We start from the raw sequence: 23,359 nt of genomic DNA, 5'->3' as shown, positions 1-23,359 counted from the left end.
AAGAAAGCCAATTCTAATCCTCCTTTTATTATTTATGATTATTTAATTACTATTATTTTTTACTTTGTATCTCTTTATTATTAGAGAAGAGACAAACAAATGCATTGCATTTACTTCAGCTTTTTCATTGTTTCGTGTAACTGACATTTCTATTTTTGAATGAAAAAATAGTCTTGTTTCTTAGTTTCATGAGAAACAGGACTGGTTTTTTTGATATGTACATGTACGTATATATGGGGATTCAATGCCTGCTTAAATCATTAGGCATTTTCCCATGCACTTTAACAAGTTCTTTACTCTTCTAATACTTTTCACATCCTATTCCAGATTCCTTCTGTTTCCACTTCATCTGTTGAAGTCTGGCACCTAGACAGGGATCGCTAAAACAGGTGATAAAGGCCACTATAGTCAGTGCACAGGCATAGCAGTCACAGCTGAATGCTTGCTGCCTGGATGCTTTGTTCACATAAGAGTCAACCTTGTTCATCAGTTCTGGTTCTAAACCATTTCCACACGAGGCAACAAGACTCTGAATAAATGCTGGAATAGCCTTAACATTGGTTTGCATTTTTCAAGGATTGAATATTTGCAATGGACTAGTTATTACAAAAATAAGTTGCTTGCAGGAAATGCATTTACCAGAGAAGCTCATTGCCAGTTCAAGGGAATGTGTTTCTCCTACTCCTTGTGCTGCTTGGGATATGAGAGTTGCAGGACTCTTACTGAGGCACCAACTTACCATGTGAACAACGCCAGTCACGCCAACAACCTCGAGCAAGCCATCATCGATCCGCGGTTTCTCAAAGCGATTGTCACTGTCCGATCCCCAGAGATCTGCTCCAGATCCCCAGCTGCGCAGAGAAAACACCAAGGTGACCACCCCCGGGTGCCAGGCTCTCCTGCTTAGCACCCCACTGAAGCCAGACCAGACACGTTTGTCAGGCTTCAAAAGCTGGTCACTGCTCCCCACCAGCTGAAGGCAGGCACCACAGTTATCCTGCACTGTAAAAGCAGGAAAACTTCCTAAAATGTGCAAGACTTCTGATGAGGTATTTCAGGAATGAAAGAAGTAGTGAAGTAAGCAGTTTCCATTTGAAAGAAAAAAAAAGTGAGATGCAAGAAATGTAACTACAAAGAGCTTTACTTTGCTGGGAAATACAGGTTATAGTTTTTCTGACCTTTAACTTCAAAGGATTAAAAAGTTAACATTGACCTTACTGATCTTTACAGTATTCATAGAAGCTACTGAAGGGAATTTAAAAGTAAATAACTGAAGGTAAAGCATCAAATTTTTATTTCTGTATCTGGTGAAACTTACTAGTAGTTTAGCAGTTCTTCATGCATTTCTATCCTCAGAAATGCTTCTGACAACTAAAGGTTGATTTCTGTAACGTATCAACCTTCCTTCCTCAAATCACTTTCCTGTTTTTTTTAGTACATTGACTGCTCAATGCTAATCATGGTCTTTTTCCTCCACAGTTCTCATATAAATACATGTGTGTATGTATTTTCAAACTAAAATGGAAAGAGATCTGGACAGTTTAGGAAAACTGTATATTTGGAAATTATGGTGTGGCAGCACTGATCACCTGTTGTTTCTGGGAAACAAAAACCCATGCAATCACCAGTAAATATAAGGAAGCCAGGTTTCCTACAGATTCATGCCCTCTTTTTCCACAGCAATAACTCCAGGCTCCTGCAGGTATCAGGAGAACCCTCCCCCATCTCCCATGGTAACTTGGCTGCTAAAAGCTGCCTGGATAATATTGCGCAGCCACCCCACACATCCTTACTGACCAACTGGACCTACATGGTATTTGACCACTAAATCCTGCCGGGCCATCAGTGGAGGAGATGCTCAGGTACCTGGTCTCCAGCAGGCTACAAAATGTGTGCAAGCTGATTACCTTTGATTCTTCCACAAATCACAGCTGGTGAAATCTGGTCAAGGGTTCAAGCAGTTTGGGGGAGGGGGGAAATGGTAGTGGACAGAAGCAAAAGGCCAACTGACCATGCCTAAAAACCCATGTTTTACTACAAAGCTGATCCCAAGAAGTCTGAGTACTTTTGGTGAAGAAATCCTTCCAGATTAATATTAGGACACAGGAGAAGAAATAACAAATGTGGAGGGGTTGCACTGGCAAAGCAAGGGGGTTCCACTAAGTGAGGTCAAAACAGTACTGAGAGTTAGCTTTCCTAGGCACAGCTGCAAAGCTATGGCTGTGGAGGGGACAAAGATCAAGAATATCCAGTAACAGTCATTTATCAACCTAGACCATTTAACAATGGTGGTGATGTTCAAATATCAAGCAGCATTTTCATACATATAAACAGATATGCAACAAGAGGATCTTCCTCTGCTTTTTACCTGGGGATATTAATAAAAATGAGTCCTTCTATACTTGGCAAGTCCACCTCGTGCTGGTCCACCTGAAGCTTTATGTCTTTGTGAAGATTTCTGGTATGACTTATCTTCTGCAGCCCAACTTTCACATAAACTCCTTTGTTGTGAAACCTAGAAGCAGATCAGCATCCTGTTACTAAAATAGATAAGGCCCAGCGTAGCATTCTTTTCCTCATATATGGGATAACACTGTCATCTAGCAGGTATGCTTAAAGAATTTTTCAATTAAAAATTTCTGTGGACTGTACTAGCTTTATTCTAGAAACAAACGTCTACTACTTATACCATTTACTCAAGAGACAAATCATATATATACAAATCATACAGATTGTCGATTACAGACTGCAAGATTTTATCATGGAAAAATCCTTAAAGTGTTGCCTGAATGCAAAACCTCTTTGAAAAGTAAACTTCTGGGCTGCAAAAAATGTATTTTTAATTAAGACCTACAATACCTCTTCTTCATGAAACACTTTCAAATATTTGATCATGCAACAATAGAATAATTAAGGCACAAAAGCCTTAGCAAGCTTGGACTTTACATATTGCTAATTTACTGTAAATACACTCAGCTGTAGAAACTTAAAACATGCTTAATAATGTTGACCTGTGATAGACCTCTGACATCTCTAATTTTAGAGTCCAAAAAATAAGACAGAGCTCACAGCATCCTTAGAAAGGTCGAAATATTTTAAGAGTAATGTAAACGAATGCCAGTTAAACTTATTGTCTTTTCTTCTATATTGGAAATGTTGGGATACATTGTCTTCAGGAAAACTGAAAATAAGAAGCATGAATTTCCATTATTTGATCCTATTAGTACATGGGTGTCACTGGAATCCAACTGTGCAAAATGTCTCCAGCAGTGTCTAAATGATGCAGACATTCAAGTGGAGAAGACAGTCAATACAGCACATGGATTATAATCAACTTTTTCGGACAGAGGCTATTCAGTTTCTTTCAATTACCACATTGGGAATGTTTAGTCCTATGCGCTAACAGTTTTAAATAGCACAGAATTAGAGGTTTGTGACATAACATGATTTAATACACGCTTCTACTTCAGACAAGGCCAAAAGATACGTCTACGCTAAGACATACTTCGTCTGTTTTGAATGCATTAACTATCACTGAAAAATAAAAGAATATAGACAGGAAACATGGCATTTTCTGTATCTCCAAGGGATATTAACTTTTCTTCCATGAAGAAACAAGCTTCAGAAACAGAAAGAGTATAGCACAGTACAGTAAGTCCAGAAGTCATGAATTTCATGACTTCTAAGAGAACTGCTATGGATTGCTAAGGTCCACAGAGCCTGGATACCTTGGGCATGGCATCCCGTGATGAAGTGTGAAAACCAGAGAGAGTTCTATCACTCCATGCTTGCATACGTATTCCACTCCTTTCATATCTCTTACTAGAATACTGTGACCAAATAAGAACGACTAAACTGATTCTTGTAACAAGATGTTATCCTTAAAATGGCTAACCAAGCCTGTAAGTGTGAACTTTGCACATCCTCTGCTACAGAGGGGCACCACCATTCTTCATGCATCTATATTTGGGACATGATTAGGGGAGACAGTGTAAGTGGAAGCTTCAGTCCTACCGGCTGGCAGCAGCCCATTACACATTAGCTTGCACACCTATTTGAAAGAACAGTGTCTCCTGAAGGAAATTGTTGATTATATACACTTTGCTGATAGTTTTGCTGAAGTTGAATAGAAAGGCAGGAAGAAATAAGTCATCCTTGGGAGCAATCTCCAAATCTTTTTTTGTGCAAGGTATATATTAGGAGGCACAGCTCACACTCCAGGTCACTGATGCAGATGACATTAATGGAGAAGCAGCATGGATCTTAGGTCATCCTTTCCCATGGAGCCAGTGAGTCCTGTATCAGCTTGGTTGCAACACCTGCAAGGTGTCTGTCATCCCAGAATTACCTGAGAGGTTCTCCAGAGTATAAATATTCACTTAACATCCTATTAGCTGGACTAATTTGGAGATTTGATCCACCATTCAAAGTGATGTCACTCTTTCATTTGTCTTCCTACGAAAGATGAGCTCCACATACTGTTAACATCACATATTGCTGAATGCCCCTTTGACCAAATTCACAAGGCTACACCTTACTAGAAGGACAGTTAAAAAGGTATACTCCTTCGGTTCAGGTAACTGAAGATCTTGGAATAAAAAAGAGGATCCTATATGGGAGTAGTTTCATGGATTATGAAATTAAACAAGTGCTTGTAAGTATCGCAATCCTATATTCATCCTTAACAGAATAAGCTAAAGAATGCCTCTTTCCCTTACCAAGTCCCATCACCAAGTCCTGACAGGCTTGGAGAGACATCATAGCATCAGCCTAATTAGGTTAATGTGGCATCATCTCTGTTGCTGCTGCCCAAGCAATAAGCATCTCTGTAGTGCTACTGGATTGCTGCAGAGAGAGAGCTCTGATACGCTGCCCTCCTTGCCTGGGAGGGAGATGGCTGCACTGCTCCCACCTTAGTGCTCTTCATCACAGCCTGGACCTTGTTAAGGGAAAGATGTCAGTTTTGCCTCAGAGGTAGAGAGGAAATGCCTGGTCAAGGAAAACAACAAGTGCATGGCTTATCCAAAGTGCTGCACAGTAACCGGGAGCATCACAACAACCTCAGTAACATGTGTCACCTCTGCAATCCCAAAGAAAAGCACCCTGGCTCCAAGAGCAACTGGCAATGATGGCGTAGCTTTTCCAGCATCAGCTACAACAGCTCATCAGCCAGCTAAAAGAAAAGGTTTTTATTTGTTTGTTTGTTTGTTTGTTTTTTAAAAAGGGTTGTCTTGGCACCTTCTACCCAAACTTGCTGCTAAGGAGCTGCTCAGACCTGATCTGGGTGAGCTGGTCAGGCAGTGCTGGGACAGCTTTGGGCTAAGCCCAATGGCTGTGAGCCTGTATCTGACTAAAATGCTAACTGGTTACCATCATGGGAGAGCATGGGCACCCTGATGGCCTCAGCTTATAAATAAGCTTGGGCTCCACAGAAGCAGAGCAGGAAATGAATTAAGAGCAGGGAGAAAAAAGGAACAGATACCTCCGCAAGGGAATTAAAGAAGGCTAGGAGAGGTACATTTCACCTCCAGATTGTCTAAAAACAGCAGAAAGCCCAAGCTTCCAAAGAGCCAAGACCACACATTTCAGTAAGACCACACATTTCAATGGAAAATACACTTAACACTAATGAGAAAGCTCTAGTACCAGCTCTTGCGCAACTTCTATTTTACTGACTACTTAAGAAAATATTGAATAGAGCTCAAAAGCAATCATTCTGTCATCTCAGTATTTTCTACTGTTGTCTAACTCAACACTGGCTATCTCAGGCAGATAACTAGTAGGAAAATTCTTATTTTCTTGTCCATTAGACCAATAAAACAACTTCAAACACCAGCACTGAAGTAAAATGGAGATGGTATCTTAGAAACATGTGTAGAAGAAAAAATGAAGTGAGAAAAGACTTTGCAGAAGGTATTTGGTGCAAAGAGAAACTGCAGATTCTCAGGACTGACTAAAATATATCCAAGGTTGTACTGATCATTATTGCTATGCCCAGTTATCATCTGCACTATGAACACTGATGAATTTTTGTTAGCCTTTTGTAGTGTGCAGAACAATCAGTCCTACATCCTGGAATTTAACCTTTCTATTGGAAAAGAAAACAAACGAAAAACAATGAAGTGCTTCTGAACAACACTTTCTGTATGTTATTTGTGATTAAGTTATGATACTAAGTTATATCAAACACTATCAAATTGCCTAAGTCTGAACAATACAGAAAATGGGTAAAGAGGAGGTGTTAATGCTTGTTAATTTACCTTAAGTTTTCTGACTCTTCAAAAGTACTTGGTAACTAGACTGATGGAATCAAAATTTATATATAACTTACTGGAAGCTTAAGTATTTTATACTGCCACTTACAGTGAAATTTTAATGTACATCTCCAGTGGCAAGAGAAAGCAAGACCATCAACAACTGCTTTTCAAGCTTTCATGAAAAAAAACAAAAAACAAGCCAGCCAGCCTTCAAGAGTCACTAGAAAGCCAAATGAGTTGATGCAAAAATCCAGACTTTTCAGAGCTCTTCTCAATTGTTGCCTGTAAGAAAGGGTAGGCTGCAGAAAAAATTTTAAAGGTGCTATATAAGAAATCTATGTGCCAGTCACTTTTAAAATGAACTGCAATTTCCCATGAGCAGTAATAACTAGCAAAGTAGCACCTCTCAGAAGTAAACAAAGTGTTCATAACTGCAGCACACAGCACAGAAAGCTATCAAGGAAAATAACATGAAGACACTTCTATCCAATCCAGCAATCTTACTATCCCATACTGAGGAAACCACTACTGCAAATGTTAAGGGACCAGCAATTAGCATCTGTTTGGGTGATTTTATTGTGGTGATTTTACTGACCAGAAAAGAACATCACCAGATTCACACTGAGAGGACCCAAGTGGAAAAAAGTGAGTCAGACAGCAGTTCCTGCAGCACTCTTGATCCCACAAAGGAAAAAACGAATGACCAACGCTATCAACTTCCCTGTCCTCAAAAGACAGAATAGTTTTGTATCTTTGCAAAAGATTTTAAACTTCCATTTAATTGGGCAGAGTATTTTCTCTACCTAACCTTCAAACCATAAGAAGGGCTGTCTCAGCAGTGTTCAGTGTGGATGGCACAAAGATGATGTGGCCTCTCCTGTAACAGGGACCTCTGAAGACTGCTGCAAGATTCCATGGGAAAGGGCAATGAAGACAGATGCTCTCATTTTTAGTTTCACACTATGAAAAAAAAACTCACAAAGCATGGCACTTAACAACTGAAATAGCATCACAGCAAAAACATGTACTGCTTCTGTCTGAGCTGTGATATGAGTTTGGGTTTGAATTCCTTGCAGGGAAGTCACCATTGCACCGTGAGCTGCTAGCTGAAGGAGACCTGAGCATGGAAAGATACTCTACAAGGAGATGCCAGAGAGCACACAGTTGTCAGTCTGTTTAGCAGCCTAAGGTCTTGATTCAGAGTGCTAAAACCCATTTTTCCTCTAAGGAGCACCCACAGTCTCTACTGCCACAACACGAAACTTCCCATCTTGCAAACAAGACACAGTTCATGTATCACCAGTTGTTGCATCTGGGCTCAGGCAGACACTTTCTAGTTATTTTATGGAAAGAAATAAAACAAACATGTACATCTTGGGAAAGGGGAAAGTCAGCAGTTGTAACAACCACTGTCACAGCTGGCATTGAAAGGCTGCAGTTACGTGTCAGCACCACTGGACTGCATACGCATACTTGCTCCTGCAAGACTATACACTTTACCTCAGCATCAATGCATTAACTCATGTTTCTTTTCAAGCTCTTAAATCACAAAAAATATCTAACTCCTTCTTTTCCCCTTCCCCACAATACCTTCACAACATCCTCCATGCACTGTGTCGAAATACATATGTAAAAGGTCTGCAAGAAGGATACCAAGTCACTGTCTACTGCACTGCAGATGCTGCAACCCTGTGGACTGGCTGAGATGGACTCGAAGGATGAAAAGCACATAAGGCAATAAAGGTCAGAGCATGATGCTTTAATACAGTGGCAATAAGGAAAGGATCCATCTTTGCAAAGCCAGATAGTATATTAAAGCATAATTCTCATATTAATTTCTCAAATAATTCTGAAATGGTTTTATATACTAGATTAGGCACTACTATAGGCACACATATTATATGACATTATTACCTATGATGATGTTATTACTTATGCAATCCAGTGGACTGGAAATGCAAACTATTGCCTGTTTTACTAATAGTAATTAATGTACTATAAACAATCTTACTACTATTCTATTTTAAAAAATATATATGAATGAGAGCTGTATAGACAGAATACTGCAAGAGAAATGGGAGTAAACATCATTATAATCAGTCAGAGAATATTTTTAATAATAAGGATTTGAATATTGTGTAATTGTAATTGTTTAGATCTGGCCACCAAGAGACAAATTAGAGGACATTTAATTCACAAACACAAGAGAATAAAAGGCTGCCAAAAATGGTTTCTGTAAAGAACTACTGATTAATTACATAAATGCAATTCTTTTTTCTCATCAATTTCACTTATTACAGGGAATATATGTATTTTTATTGATTGATCTGCATGTTAGCAAGGCCAAAGCCTTCAAGCCACATCTTTGATATAACACTTTCTCAATAAGATTCAGAGATTTTTTTTTTTAATCATTATTACAAGCACGTAGATACTACCATAGCAGTAACCAAGTCTTCAGCTCAGCAAAACCCCTGGCAGCGTAGGAACTATACAAAGATATTCTGAGCAACATGTTTATTACTCTTGTAGCAGAACTGACCTTCTTTCTAGTAGAGGCTTTGAATAAGAGGTATGTCTATTATCCTGAAATTTCACTGAAATTTGATACTGAAGATATTGGCTAATAAGTATCCTGAATAATTACAACAGTTCTTCCAAACACTACTCTGTCTTTTTCATTTGGGAGAAATAAATAAATAAATAAATAAATTCCATGCGTAAGAATTCATAGTTAATTTAATTCATCCTATGCCAGTCTTGCCTCAAGTAGTATTATTTGTAGCATTTCAAGATGATCAGTCATAGTATAAATCAGAAATTATGAAATACCACAACAACAAATATTTGCCCCCCACCCTTGTTTTCCCTGAGGACTACCTGCTATTAAATTTCCCTGGTTCTTCTTCTCTAGCATGATGAAAGTCCAAGCTCAACTCTGCATCGATGCCAATACCGCAGTAATTGTTCATCTGAACAATCTGACAAAAAAAAAAAAAAAATCCCTGCGTTATTTCAAGGCTTACAGTACAAACTAAGAGTTACCAAAAGTTTTCAGCAGTAGTATGTTATGTAAATGATTCTTCTAAATCATCTTCACCTTGACAGACTTAAGACAATAAGCTCCAGAGATACCTCGCTAAAAATAAAGGTATATCGGCAATTATTGATACATGTAGTAAATATTTCTAAACTATCTGGAATGTCAAAATTTAATCTTAATTGCAAGAAACTTATCAAAATACTTCCTGTAAGTGCAGAAATATCACAATCTAACTTTTCAAAGTGAATCTAACTCATTGAACATTAACACCACTGAAGATTTACCACCTAACTTATGCTAGATGAGTAAAGAACTCAACTTCACCTACTCAGATGCATTTTTTACTATTTTTGTTCTTAATTCTTCCTTTGCATGCCACTTCACTGCATAGCTTTTTCTATCCTAGTTCTTGACCCTTCATCTTTAAAAAACAGATGAGGCACTCAGAACAAATATAGCCTGTCTCCACCAAGTTTAAAAAAAGGTGGAACTTGAGTGACTTCAATTCTCAAACTGAAACTTAATGTATAGAATTTTAAAGTAACTAAACTACAGTTAAAGACAGGGGCTGACCTTTTTACAATTTTTCTACTCTCTTTTCTCCACCTCCTTTTTGTACTATTGCTTAGTCTGTTTCATCTGAAAATAAACTGAACTATGATTCAAACAAAGCTCTAAATCACCACTTCCAATCAACATTTTCAATTTTTGTAAATAGAAAGAAGTGGTAAGAATAAGGGGGACTGTCACTCTATAAACATTAAAAAAGATACAGCATAGACAGATATCTCTACGGCAGTGAGATGACAAAAGATTCATCTCCTGTGTATATTAGTTTGATAGTCAATTGATAGTAATTTTTCTCAACTGTTAAAAGAAAGATCAGAGTAGATTTTTTTTTTCTTTTGACTTGGGTTTGTTGCTCAACACTGCAGTTTTACTAGTCTCGATCATGGAATCACAGCACAGTTGAGGTTGGAAGGGACCTCTGGAGATCATCTAGTCCAACCCCCCCTGCTCAAGCAGGGTCACCTAGAGCATATTGCCCAGGATTGCATACAGATGGCTTCTGAGCATCTCCGAGAAAGGAGACTCCATAACCTCTCTGGAGAACCTCTGACAGTGCTCAGTCACCCTCACAGTAAAGATTTTTTTCCTCCTGTTCAGACAGTATTTCTTGTGTTTGTGCCCATTGCTTCTTGTCCTGTCACTGAACACCACCGAAAAGAGCCTGTTTCTGTCCCTTTCACACCTCTGAGGAGTGTTTGGCCTTCCTTTAGAAAGCTTTCCTCATTTCAGAAATATATTTCTTCCCAAGTGAAGCAAATTGGCATGCCATTGTCTCGTGAATCTTTTCATTAAACCCTCCATTAGATACTTCCTGACAAACAACTGAAAAAGGTGTTCGGCAGCCAACTAGTCCTATCAAAACTGAAGTGCTAGATTCAGACATATGTCATGTTTGCTAAGGAAGAGCTTACTAAGGGCCACACACAAAGATACATGAGCAATAAAAGATTATACTAGGCTAAATCCATTTTCTTTGCAACTTTCAGTAGAACGACAGTTTCTCAGAATCAAGCCCGACAGGTGCCCAGGCTCACCTTTGGAGGCTCAGGTTCTGCCACACCATTCTCTGCACCTTCAACAGGCTCTTCGGCATCCAAAAGGATAGTCCAGCGATCCATAAGTACATCATCTGCCTCATCCACGGAAATCAAAATGGAGTAGGGGTCCTCTCCACTGTAGCCAGCTCCCCAGCGCAACACCCTCCCTAAGTCGTTACCTGGGCAACGGTGAAGAACCCCAAAATATGACTGCATTTAGTTAGTTAGCAAAAAGCATCAAAAAAACCAATTAGTCCTTTTCTGCAACTCAAATCACAAGAAAATGCCCTATGTAGGTCATGAAAATAGTACGATCAGACTGTAAAGTCAGTAAGAATGAAAAATACCTAAGTGTTGCCACAGTTTCATATATGCTTTAGGTCATGTATACACATGTTGTCTCATCTGAAGACTTTTCACAAAAAGAGACAGAGAAACATTTTGTAGTGGTAGGGGTAACAAGGAGGAGCACAGCTGACCTCACTGTTTTCCAGCAAGGGCTGATGCATCTGCCACTGTCAAAGAGAGAATATTCTCCCCCCTCCAACTCCTGCCTATTTGGACACATCCACACTAACACCAGTTCCACTCTCATCTGTTCAGAAATTGAAATCAACGCTACCTTGGAAAGAGAACATGGCATTTGTTATCCAGCACTGGCTACAACAGAGTCATGGCTGGCGTCTTCATAGCAAATAGGGAAATTAAAATAAACCTTCTGCAGAACCATCAGGTACAATAATAGGTGGAAATCCACCTAACAGCTGGATTTCAAGCTCTTGGACCAATATACAACTGCATGAAGCAGTATCTCAGCACTAGGGGCTAGTCTACCTTCTGGGACAGAGGATGCAACTGTCATAAGACACCACAGAATAAAGCCACTTCAGAAGTGTCAAAATTAAGAAACTACATACTGAAAACTATGTGCATTTTGTGTGATAGATACAACCTCAGGGTAAATAAGTGAGAATAGATCTTTACCCAATGGATACACCAGAAATCAATCATCTGAAGTACCTACATTTCTCACTTGTGACAAGCTGAAAATGACCATCAGTTTACATGAGCCAACACTTGCTGAGCTCAAAATGACAACAGGGAAAATAAAATCTAAACACAACTCTGAGCTATGTGCAAAATTGAATCTTTGTTCTGTTCTCTGCTGCCCACTACTCAAGTTGTGAAGTTCATTATTTAGATTTAATGCTTGTGACAGCATGTTTTCCCCAGCAGCTAACCCTTCTCAAAACAATATGGAGAACTCATCATCAAATAACTAAGCTGCATGAACTGATAATTCAGTTTAATACTGAATTATCATCCCAAACCACATGCATTAAGACGACACTTAATTCTCCAAATAACAAATTTACTAGTAAATAATGCTAATTATAACTGCATTCAGAAGAGGAACGGAGCTCAGGACCATGCAACCCTAAAAACAAAGCAGTATGAGAATGAAAAGAGAGTGAGTTCAGAATGCATCGAGTGCTTCTGAGAGCTCACCTGTTCCTAAAGGTAAGATGGCAACGGAGGGCTCTGAACACACCAGCTTGTGTCTGATCTCCTCAAGTGCACCAAGAACCCAACCAACAGTGCCATCACCTCCACATACCAGTACTCGGAAAGAGGGGATTTTAGAGAATGTGTGAAACCTGCATTTAGAAATAGAGCAGAAGGAAGATGAAGGGTTACAATGTAGTATAGAAAAGACAAAGTTTCTCAACAGGCTACTTAAAACAAAACATTCTTAAGTAATTACTGGATTTTTCCTCTATCCTCAGTTTCAAGATCAAATTTAACAAAGCCAACAGATTTACATAAGCTTCCTTTTACATGTTTAGAAACAGTGAAAACCAATTACAGATTTACATAAGCTTCCTTTTACATGTTTAGAAACAGTGAAAACCAATTTCCTATGGTTTTTCACAGCTGGTTATAATTAAGTTAATGGAGTTAATAAGTTCCTTTCTCACCAAAACCAGAGATTTAACTATTCATAGTTTTAAACCGAACATCTATAATTCACTAAAGCTTTGTGGAGATTTTCATTAGGTTTCTCGAATCAGTGCTTTTCTACATTGTAAGCATGGTGTTTTCATAGCACTTGTAGTACAGCATATAGTACGATGTTCTTCTTTGCTCTCGCACTTTGTGAATTTTCATCCCATGTATGAAGACATCCTATAAAGGAATTTTTAACACCCATTTCTCAAGAAGCAATTTTGCCATAAAGCTACAGAAAAAATCTATGGGTTTAACAACATTAATTAACTACCTGAGTTGTGGCTTGAATTACACTAGAAGGACAATGGAATTATACAGTACTGACAAAAAACTTAGTCTGCACTAGTTGTTTTACTTGCTTCTTGCATAAGCTTCATTTCTCTGATGAAAACTACAAAAAAATTTCTTTGAAGAGCTTGTCAAGAATTGTTGTTAAAGCAGTGCTGAAATCCTAGCCTACTTCAAGTAAACTACAATGACCATCTTCGGTTTTCTGGAGCTGGTAACAAAATTGTGTTGGTTAAGTCAAGTAGTTGGTTACTGCTTCCCTACCAGCACATCATGTTCTGTTGTTTATATTCAGAAACATTGCAGCTGTGATCAGGCAGGCCCCGTTAATTCTTCAATTGTAGCCAAATTCCATAAGTCAAGATAGAAATTTTTATTACACCATCCTGTTAGTTTCTATTAAATACTAGAAAAAAGGCAAAAACTGAGCATTATTGCCAAGTAATGAGACATTTTTCTCTCAAATCTCAGTTTATCATAAAATCTTTTTACTGTTAAAAGCTTTAGATATGCATTATAATGAAGTTTGTATGACTTTCCCTGGATTGGACTCTATTAGCCTTGATACGGGCACATGCATCAGGAACTACTCTGTTCTCTTCTCTTCAGAGAACATGGAAGTTTACATTTGTTTTCAGAATAAGAATCAGTTAGAAGGCCTGATCCACCACACTGGTCTTCAGGCATAGAAGAGAAGCAATTTAGATCAACTTACCTAGTGAACAGATGCAATTTAGATCTTTACATTTGGCAAATCTGATCCTTCCAAAATAGCTAGCAAAGTAGTATCAACAATAAAGTTAAGAAAATACAATGACTTACCCAGGCAATGGGCCACCATTAGTAAGTTCAAAAACCTGATGAGGATTTAGTAGCTTTCTAAAACTGTACAGCAGATCCCGGCCTTTTAGACCCCCACTTTTTGGATTCACAAATACAAGAAGAGGCCAGCAGTCCTGTGGTATCTTGGAAGCCTGACAGAAAAAAAAAAAAAAAAAAAAAAAAAGGATTAGACAAAAACATAACTACTCCAGGAAAATTACTACTGCATTTCAAAGCATTTCCTAGGTGCTTAGTTAAAAAAAAAAAAAAGATTCAACAAGTTAAAAAAATCAATGTTCAAATAAAATGGACAAACAAGCTGTGGAACTTATTTTGGGGGGAAACTCTTATGTCTTTTGCCCACTCTAACTACAGAGTTTGGCCTAATGTTAAAAACAAAAGCTCTATATCTAGGCCTTGCTAAACACTGTCAGCAAATAGCATATAGAGAAGTATAGTCTGAGGGATAAAACGACTTTCAGAATCATGTTAATTCAAATACTCTCCTTGCAAAAAGAGAATGCCTTCCAAAAACCAGCTGGTTGTCCTACATGGTTTCTAAGAAGGCCACAAAACTTAAATTATATGGACAAAACATTTCAAAATCATCAGGGAGTTTACGGCAGACATTGACATGTCTATCCTTAAGAGAGAGAGAGAAACTGAAAGCTTCTTTTAAAATTATATATTTGAAATTTAAATTTGAGAGATTTGGTGCCAGCCCCTTACAATCCTCTCATCTCCTCCTGAGGTACTAAGAACAGGGATCGCAAAGTGTAGGAGCACTGCTGTGGAGCCTGGTAACCTTGCAGTAGCCATTTCAAAGAAAGCCATTACAGTGCAGAAGATAATATATGAAGTGATTTCCTGAGGTAATCCATATACCATACAGAAGCAGTAACTGTAGCTGAAACAGAGATCAGAACTTCTAATTATGAGAAATACTACTTAAGATTTGTCTTTAAACCAGGCCTTCAATCATTCTGTAAAAACCAGAAAATAACTAGATATCTTCTATTCCTTCCATCACAGGGCTAAAGACTTTCATACAGCTATAGGGTTATAAGTTAAAACAGTTTATCGGGCATTTCAACAAGCATGTTTCAAAACAGAACTGTTTGCCACAGTTCCTAAGTTATGACAATTTGTAATTACAAGTTGGATAGCATTCAGGGAACAGTAATCTGTCATGTAGCTGACGGGTTGAATTCAGGGAAAAGAACAAAAATATTAAATACATGTCATTTAGACAAGAATGATTTGGAGGACAAACATGGGAAGAGATACTGAAAGCTACAGAAGGATGAGCCAGCACTAAGATAATGTGTCAACTGCTGCATATCAGTAATCTCAGAGAGCATGAATTAAGTCTAAGAATGGAGAAAACAGGAGAAACAACTGAGTAATGCTTTGGGAAAGTGAATTTCAGCCTGACACTGAAATACCCCAAATCGTTGCTTACTTGTATGCTCATTTGCATGCTTAAAAATATACAATAGTTGTGGGCATCTCAGTACCAGATACTTGGTGTCCCAAAAGAGCTGGGCATTAATCCTTGGAAAGTGACACCCTGTCATATGTGTCATGGTATCAGCAGCTACATAAAAATCTCTCTCCTTTGTGTTGCTGTATACATGGGAAACACCTCCTTTCACCAGCTGTGATTTGCAGACTGAAATGGAAAACACACTAAGAAGTGAGAAGCACTAAGCAGGTATGCATTGCTCCTCTTGCTCCTTCCTTCCTCTTCCTTTGGCCTCTGCTAAAAGGGGCATTTGGCGTCAAAATGCATGTGCTTTCTCCAAAAAAATTAGACAAGGACTATTTTAGCTGGCAGAGAACCACGAGAGCCACACAGCCCTGTTGTCCTTCTGTCAAGGCTTCTCACTGCAAGCAAAGCAGCCAGATTGGCAAGAGAAAGGTTGCAAAGTAGACCCCACAGGGCACCCAGCTTTAACTTGACAAACCACCTTCACATCCTACTGCAAAGGCTTTTAAGTCAAAAAAATCTCTCACCTCCGTATTCAGGCTTTACTGAAAAAGGGGAAGCAACTATTCAGATCATGCCTAACATAACAAAGGGAGGAGGAGGGGGAAGGAATAGTTTTATTTGTACTAAGAACAAAAAAAGAATATTTGTAACTAACAAAAGGAAGTATAAGCAAAACAATGCATGCCACTGTTGCATAAAAGGAGGACTTGTGAATTGTAATGCCAACATCTCCAGGATCTACACATCCCGGCTAGAAAGCAGGATTTTTTCCCCTTGTTCTAGCTTCTGCTCTGTGTTGCATCCTCACATGCTCACTTCCCACATTTGGCCTTCAAACATTTTAACTTTCTTAACAAGATATCTGAAGCCTCAAGCTTGGTTCTACACCCAAAAGCTTCTCCTTTTTTTTTTAAGTGTAATAAAGGGGACAAGAAAGGAACAGAAAAGGGGAAATTTAAAGAATATTCTCTGCAGCTCAAAGAAAACAAAAACTTTAAAAAAAAGAGTGACAAGAAAGCAGCCAGCCCAAAACTTTAGTCAAACTAATACCTTATCAGAATGAAGAAAAGAACATATGATTACCTACTCTTCTTCAAGAAAACAGCTTGCAAAAAGTACTGCTTGCGGACATTTAAAAGCAACATACTAAGCACTTGTTTTATATTACTTGCTTTTACAGATAATTTCTAAATTCCTGGGTTTAAAACAAAGTAACTAAAAATTTACAAAGATCTTCAGGGACTTGCACTGGTTTTTGAGATTTGGTAAGTTTTGAGACATTCAAATGCACAGCTGTGTTTTGGAAAGTGGTCTGAGTCTTACCCAAGCAAATATAATACTGCAAGTATGTATTTACAATTTCCACAAAATTGCCATCTAAATTTCCTAGCTGTCAACTGTTAATACTGTTTAAAAAAAAGTGAAACATATATCCTGAATGCAATTAAGAGTCACAAGCAGCTGCAGAGATTGCCTGGACTATATAGAGTGCAATGCACCTGTGCAAAATAAACATTCTAAAAAAGGTAGAGGCTCTCTCAAACTGTGCTTTTCCTTATGCTTAACATGCTTCCAAACATCACTCTTTGTTAAACTTAAAAGATTAACAACTAGTGCTAAACCTATACGAGAAAGGGCCAACACCAACTTTTGAGTAGGGGTTAAAAATTCAGTGTGAACACGGTTTTAAGGTTCACACTGCCGAGCAGGGTCATGAGTACTATGACCATAAGGATCTCGCTCTTACATGGTGGAATTTTTTCAATTCCCTCACCAAAACCCAGCGGGGAGATATGAATTATGGCCTGTTACTCCGCCGAAGGGAACGCATGACTCACAGCCTTCGGACTCCCTTCCCCCTGCAGCCCCGTTTTGACACTACACTTGAAAAGTGAATTCTACAGAGGGGTTTTGTGCTGGCTGATGTTCAGGAAGGAATTTGTTGCTTGTTTCTCAGAGACAGCTAATGGAGGGCGTGTGATTTATGCACTCTGGCAGCCACTGCACATTGCTTAATTTGTCAGGATTAGTACGAAGTGGCTGCAGGCTCATGCAAGATATGCATTATTCAAGTTAATCCCCTTTCTGACGAGTATACTGTACAATCACATCTAATAACAAAACAGAACAAGGTGTCCTGTACCACAGGTCTGCCAGCTAGACATTTACCGTCTATCTTCCTCTATGGTGAGTTGTTTCCAAGAACTGCAGAAATCTCTGCACTCCAAGTAAATTTGACATTTGCAAATAGGCTGTCACCAGCATCTCTCCCATGTACAAGTACTCATCATCTCCCAAGAGCAAGATTCCTCCTCCCTGGCTGGACAGCATTGTCCTTACCTCTTACGAAAAATGATGTGCAAGGTATGTCAGCACAACCAGTATCTCAGCAGGAGCTCAAAGAAAAGTTTCTATACTTTTGGGGAAATTGCTGCAGCAGCAGAAGGATGGAAAGTAACTGCTCGTAGTGTTTTGGTTAAGAAGGTGATTAAATGGGAAAGCTTTTAAGTTGGACACATTTGTGTGAAGATCAGTGGAAATGAACCGGAAATGGAATGTTCTAATCATTCGGGAAACTCTTCTTTTTTACTATTCATAAGAAATCCAAATACAGTAAGTCAGAGGATATTCCACTGATGGTGTTTTGTCACTAGTTCCACTCAAAAAATTGCCTCCTTTGTAGTTGGTATCAGGCTAGAACAACTATCTGAAGCTTTTTTTTGTTCAGTAATTCTGTGAAATTGGCTTTCAATTCAAAGATTCTGCTTTGCAACATCTCTCCAGCCTAACATGTTACCAAACAGGGGTACCAAAGTGCCTCAGTATCACAATGAGGTCTTCAAACACATTAATACAGCAGCTAGTAAAAGACTGCACTTGTTCACATTCTAATGAAAACAGAGTGTTTTCACTCACTAAAGTATCATGAAATGAAAATGTATCTGATGAAATTCTTAAATGCCCAAGATCATGAAATGGCAGAGGAGTAACACCTTATCCACTCACACTAATTGCATGACTTTCCAAGAAGCACTTAGTGCAATTTGATTCTGTGCTCAAACCTTTCAATAAAGATAAGAAGAGGATGAACTACTTCTGGCAGACATGACTATGCTAAATTAGAAGTAGGCCTGCTCTTCAGGAGTTATATACAATGAATGTAAAACTAGAAAAATGAAGGACTAGCAAAAGACAAAGTAGATATTACTCACTAATTTACTCCCATGCTTTCATGGAACTTTAAAAAGTTTTTTTTTTTTTTTTTTTAATTTAGGTTGCAATTTGGAAAAATATTCACAAACTAAGACACTGTTGCCCTTATGTCTCAAGATCCACTCTACTTTTCAGACTATATATTGGTATTCCATTCCATTTTTTTTGCTTTTCACCCACAAAAGGAAAGCCAAACACTGCCTAAGTTTAATATTGCACCGAGTTCCTGTACAAGTATTTCTTGAATGATCACATATATAAAGATATAAAAAAAAGCTAACAGCATCACAGGACAATTCAGGTTGGAAGGGATGTCATACAGTCCAACTCCTACTCAAAGCTGGGTCAGTTATCATTTGTTAGTTTACTTTGGGTAATGAGTGAACAGTGTAGGCTGGATAGCCTAAACCCATTTGAACAATATATGAAATATTATTTCATTAAATCTTGTTTCTTTCCAGTGAGATGGTCAAATACAAACAATAAACACTGGAATAGAAACAAAATGTATGTGCATAGGTACAGCCCCTGCCCTTGCCTACACATTTGAAATCCCACCCTTGCAGCCTATGAAAAGGGTTATGAAATAAAGATAGCATTATCCACATTTTCCTGGTCTCAAAAAGTTCACTCCAAACATATTGTCGTTATATAAAAGAGAATTGTGCCTTCAAGAGAATTCAACAAGTATTGGGATTTTGAAATGGTAAAGTAGGCATGTAAATGTGCAATGAATTGTTCTCGTTTCCGCTACTGAACTTCAAACCCTCCCATTTAAAACTGTTTCACAGCTCCCATTAATTGTGTACTTTGTCGGGTATTCACCTGTCTGTGAAGTTCTGAAAAAGTCAAATTAAGATCCTCCCTCCATTTGCCGCAGTGCTGCCAAAATGCAATTCCAGAAAGACTGTACATTTTAGTAATTACAAGCTACACAATAGCTCAGCAGAAAGTGATTATGGATTACAACTACACCATCCTCTTTAAAAATCACTCTTCTCAATAAACCATTTCCCTCTTTTCACCCTGAATCTGCTTTAATAACATGAAACCAACTATCAAATCAAGTGATTTGCAAGATGATTTTTAACTATAAGAAGGAGTAAATCAGAATGCAGCTTGATTTCATGAAAGGACTCTTAAACTAAGTCAAAGTTCTGCTTCAGCTGCAACCCTGTTTCAGAAAGAGAGCTCATCTTTTTGAAGAAAATTCACTACTCTGTTAGCAGATCATACAGTCTGTAAGCACTCAGTAAAAAGATCAATTCACTTTTTACAGTAAAGTCATCATGAGAAGTCTTTTTTCAAAACTCTTTCAAAACTCAGAAGTGACCCAGATCCATCAAGAAGCACTATTCTCCCCAAGGAAAATGTATTTTTTCCTTCTTCACTGTGAGCCTCTACATGCTTTTAAACTAAGAACCAAAATTCACCCTCCTACGTCACCATGAAGTTGTTTTAAAGGTCAATTTTTTTTAATCATTATTATTATTACTATAGCATTCTGGAAGTTTGGCAAGAACAGCATTTGGCAGATGTCAGGGAGGGTCAAACACACATGCCGTGTTTTCTCTCCTTTACAGTTCTATAGTTAGGCTCAGACTTCTTCACAAATCAACAGTAATAGGACAAATGATTTAAGCCTCAGAAGTCTATCAGACACGGAAAGTAAAAGCTTTCAGTGTTTTTTCACCAAACTGCTTACAGAAACCCGTTGTACATCTCCCCTAAATATCACGTATTGTTACTCATTTCCATCAGGGAAAGTCTGAAGGTAGAGGTTTCTTTCTTTTTTTCAACTACAAGTTTTAAGTTTAACCTCATCTCTTACCATAACTTCAGGAATCACCACACCATTCAGCGGCTTGTCATTGACAGTTGTATCTTTAACTAGCATATATATTCGCTCAGCTTCAGCAAAACATGAAATTTCAAGTACAACAGCACCTGTAAAAAAGTGTTAAAACTATTTTTTATATATTCTATTTTTAGAAAACTTTATCAAATCACAGCAAAAGTTTACTTAGAGTATTATTCAGTAATAGCTGCTACAAGAAATCTTCTGCAACATTTGTGATTGCTGGTTATCAATGTATTAGGTTTTTGTTGTTGTTTTTTTCTTTTTAAAGTCATCCTTCATAACCCAAATCCTAGACTTTTGCTAACATAAAACAGTTCAAAGATAAAAAGAACTGCAGCACAAGAATGATACATACATAAAGACTTCCTTTGGGCTTCAGAAATACCACTGATTTCCATATGCTTTGTCATAACTAACAGGGTGATCTCAACATGTACAAATGACAAAAGCATCAGATGTCACTTTATATCTCCTTATTTAGACCCAGGAGTTCTATTCACCGACAGCATCTCAGTGAATACAAGCAAAGATTTGGTTGAAGAATCAAGTTGGTTTAGGTCTTATACTGGAAAGTTAGGAAAAAATGGCAGACAAAGGGTGAAAAAACAGGAAAATAAAATACAGAGAAGCTAGTCTGAAATAAGATAGTGAGAACGACAAACTTGGAAAATCAGAAGGACAAAATAAAGGAGCATAACTGACAGTATATGAAATATAAGTTGGCAACACAGTTTGGCTGCTATGGCAAATAAAAGTGAAAGAATTTTGACTATTTCTATTGTATTCTGGATCAGAAAAGCAGAACTTCTGCAGTGTATTGGTAAAACCCACACTGCTCAGGAAGTCTCAGAAACATAAAAATATTCAGAAAGTGAAAAAAAACCTCACAGAGCAATAAAAAACCACACATATTAGCAAGAATTAGCAAGAATGGCTGTAAAAAACTATACATTTGTAAACCCGGTTAAATAAAGTTGTGACTTGAGAAAAGTATCATAAATGCTATTAGTCTCCATTCAGAAGTATGAAGGAGAAAGGATTTATCTCAAAGTTTTACGATTTTCTTTCTGGAAAGTCAGTATTTATGTATGTGGAGGTGACAAATACACAAAGCAAATACAAAACTGGCAGGGGTTTATACAGACAGCACTAATTCTTTTAGTGTTGTCTGTGTAATAACTTAATCACTAATTAATTATCAAGTCACTAATAAATTAAAAATTAATCACTAATAATTTCCAGTGAAAGCTTTCCATGACGAGGTCTCAGTGTGCAACTGCAGTTTTCAAGGCAACGCTATAGGAGACTCAGTTAACAGCCATTTGGAAATCAAGCCTGCCAAAGCATTTGAAAATTGTCAGATATGGACAGAAAAAGCACACACACAAAAAATTCCCACATCCTTCTTCTCAAGTTTTACCGAAAATCCAGGTCCACACCTGACCCGTACGCGAAAGCTGCACAGAGCTTCTGCTTCTCCAGCTCTCAGAGGCCTCGTGGCCTCTCTGTCCTTGGTCAAACAAATGCACAGAGCAAGAGCAAGAGCAAAGCAGTAGCTCAAACTAAAACCACCCATGTGTTCAGGGGAAGAACGGAGAGACGAGAGTGAGGATTTTCTTCGGGTATCCAACCACTGAACCCCAAAGTGGCGAATTAAAGTCTTAACACTGCAGCTAGGAGACAGTGACCTTGAAACAATCTCAGGAAGCTCAAGAGCAGGATCATATTTGAGTATTTTAAAAGTCAAAACGGAGAAAGAGAGCATCTGAAGGATTTTTGGCAGTTTAGTGGTGCTAGTACTATGCAGTTGAAATGAAACTTCAAACTCATTTTTATCATGGCACATTACCCCTCTCTACTACATGAGGCATGAAGCCAATCTTGTTTTAATACGGTAACATTAATCTACTGGTATTCATAAATATGCTAAGATATGTTATACTTGATTTGAACAACTATTTGGTTGTGAAATAATACAACTACTACTCTGAGCTTAAAACCTCTAGTATTAAACTGCAGTTTTGAAAACAGACATTGTTTGCAATACTTAAAACCTTAATGCTTACCTTGTGCTTGATAAACATGAGTCATGGATACTACATTTGCTGGAAAGGGTAAAAACATAAACACATAAAACCTTGGTACATTCAGAGTAAATATTTAAAATATTTTTTAAAATTACATAAAAATAAAATATAAATAAATACTAAAAGTTATACAAACATAGGGAGAACCTCCAGCTAGCAGTTTCCCTCTTCTAAGTTTATTTTGCAAGTTAGAAAAGCCAAACTGATTTTCACAAAGGTGACTATGAATTCTTCCTGGCATTTAAACTTCAATTGCTTTTGAAGTTTATATAAAAGACTGCAAAAAGATACTTCACTTTACTGCAGTAAAATACATGAGGCCTTCTTGATACTGTTTATGGAACGCATTATTCGAAAGTGTACCGTAAAAAAATCAGTTATGTATCTCTGAAAAAGGAGAATAAATTCTTCTTTTCACTGGCTGTTTGTCTGTAAGTGCAGGTACACACAGATTGTATTTCTCTGTGATCAAGGACAGAGCACACAAACTATATGGAGAACAGTTCACGCAAAAAATTCAGTGGAAAATGAAGGGGAATGGAGATGCTGATATATATGTTTCACTTTTAAATGGGGACTTTTTCTATATTAGATGGGCTGGTGCAGTTGAATATAACTCAAGTAACACAATTATCCTTTGAATGATGAGATGTCATATCTCTTGTGTAACTGTCAACAT

At 37.9% G+C, this 23,359-nt stretch overlaps 1 protein-coding gene across 1 annotated transcript in view; it reads right to left on the bottom strand.

Moving 5' to 3' along the window:
- DGKQ (diacylglycerol kinase theta) overlaps positions 1–23,359 on the bottom strand; it is a 129,600-nt gene that overhangs the window by 8,828 nt on the left and 97,413 nt on the right. Inside the window, exons 15-22 of the mRNA XM_062599716.1 lie at positions 22,660–22,698; positions 20,564–20,679; positions 14,028–14,179; positions 12,417–12,565; positions 10,905–11,086; positions 9,138–9,238; positions 2,369–2,515; positions 740–851 (exon numbers count right to left, since the gene is read on the bottom strand). Of these exons, the coding sequence (XP_062455700.1) occupies positions 740–851; positions 2,369–2,515; positions 9,138–9,238; positions 10,905–11,086; positions 12,417–12,565; positions 14,028–14,179; positions 20,564–20,679; positions 22,660–22,698 (998 nt within the window). The remainder of the gene's footprint in view (positions 1–739; positions 852–2,368; positions 2,516–9,137; positions 9,239–10,904; positions 11,087–12,416; positions 12,566–14,027; positions 14,180–20,563; positions 20,680–22,659; positions 22,699–23,359) is intronic.

The sequence above is a fragment of the Rhea pennata genome, chromosome Z, assembly GCF_028389875.1.
Source record: "Rhea pennata isolate bPtePen1 chromosome Z, bPtePen1.pri, whole genome shotgun sequence".
Lineage (NCBI taxonomy): Eukaryota > Metazoa > Chordata > Aves > Rheiformes > Rheidae > Rhea > Rhea pennata.
This window is presented reverse-complemented; position numbering and strand designations above follow the sequence as displayed.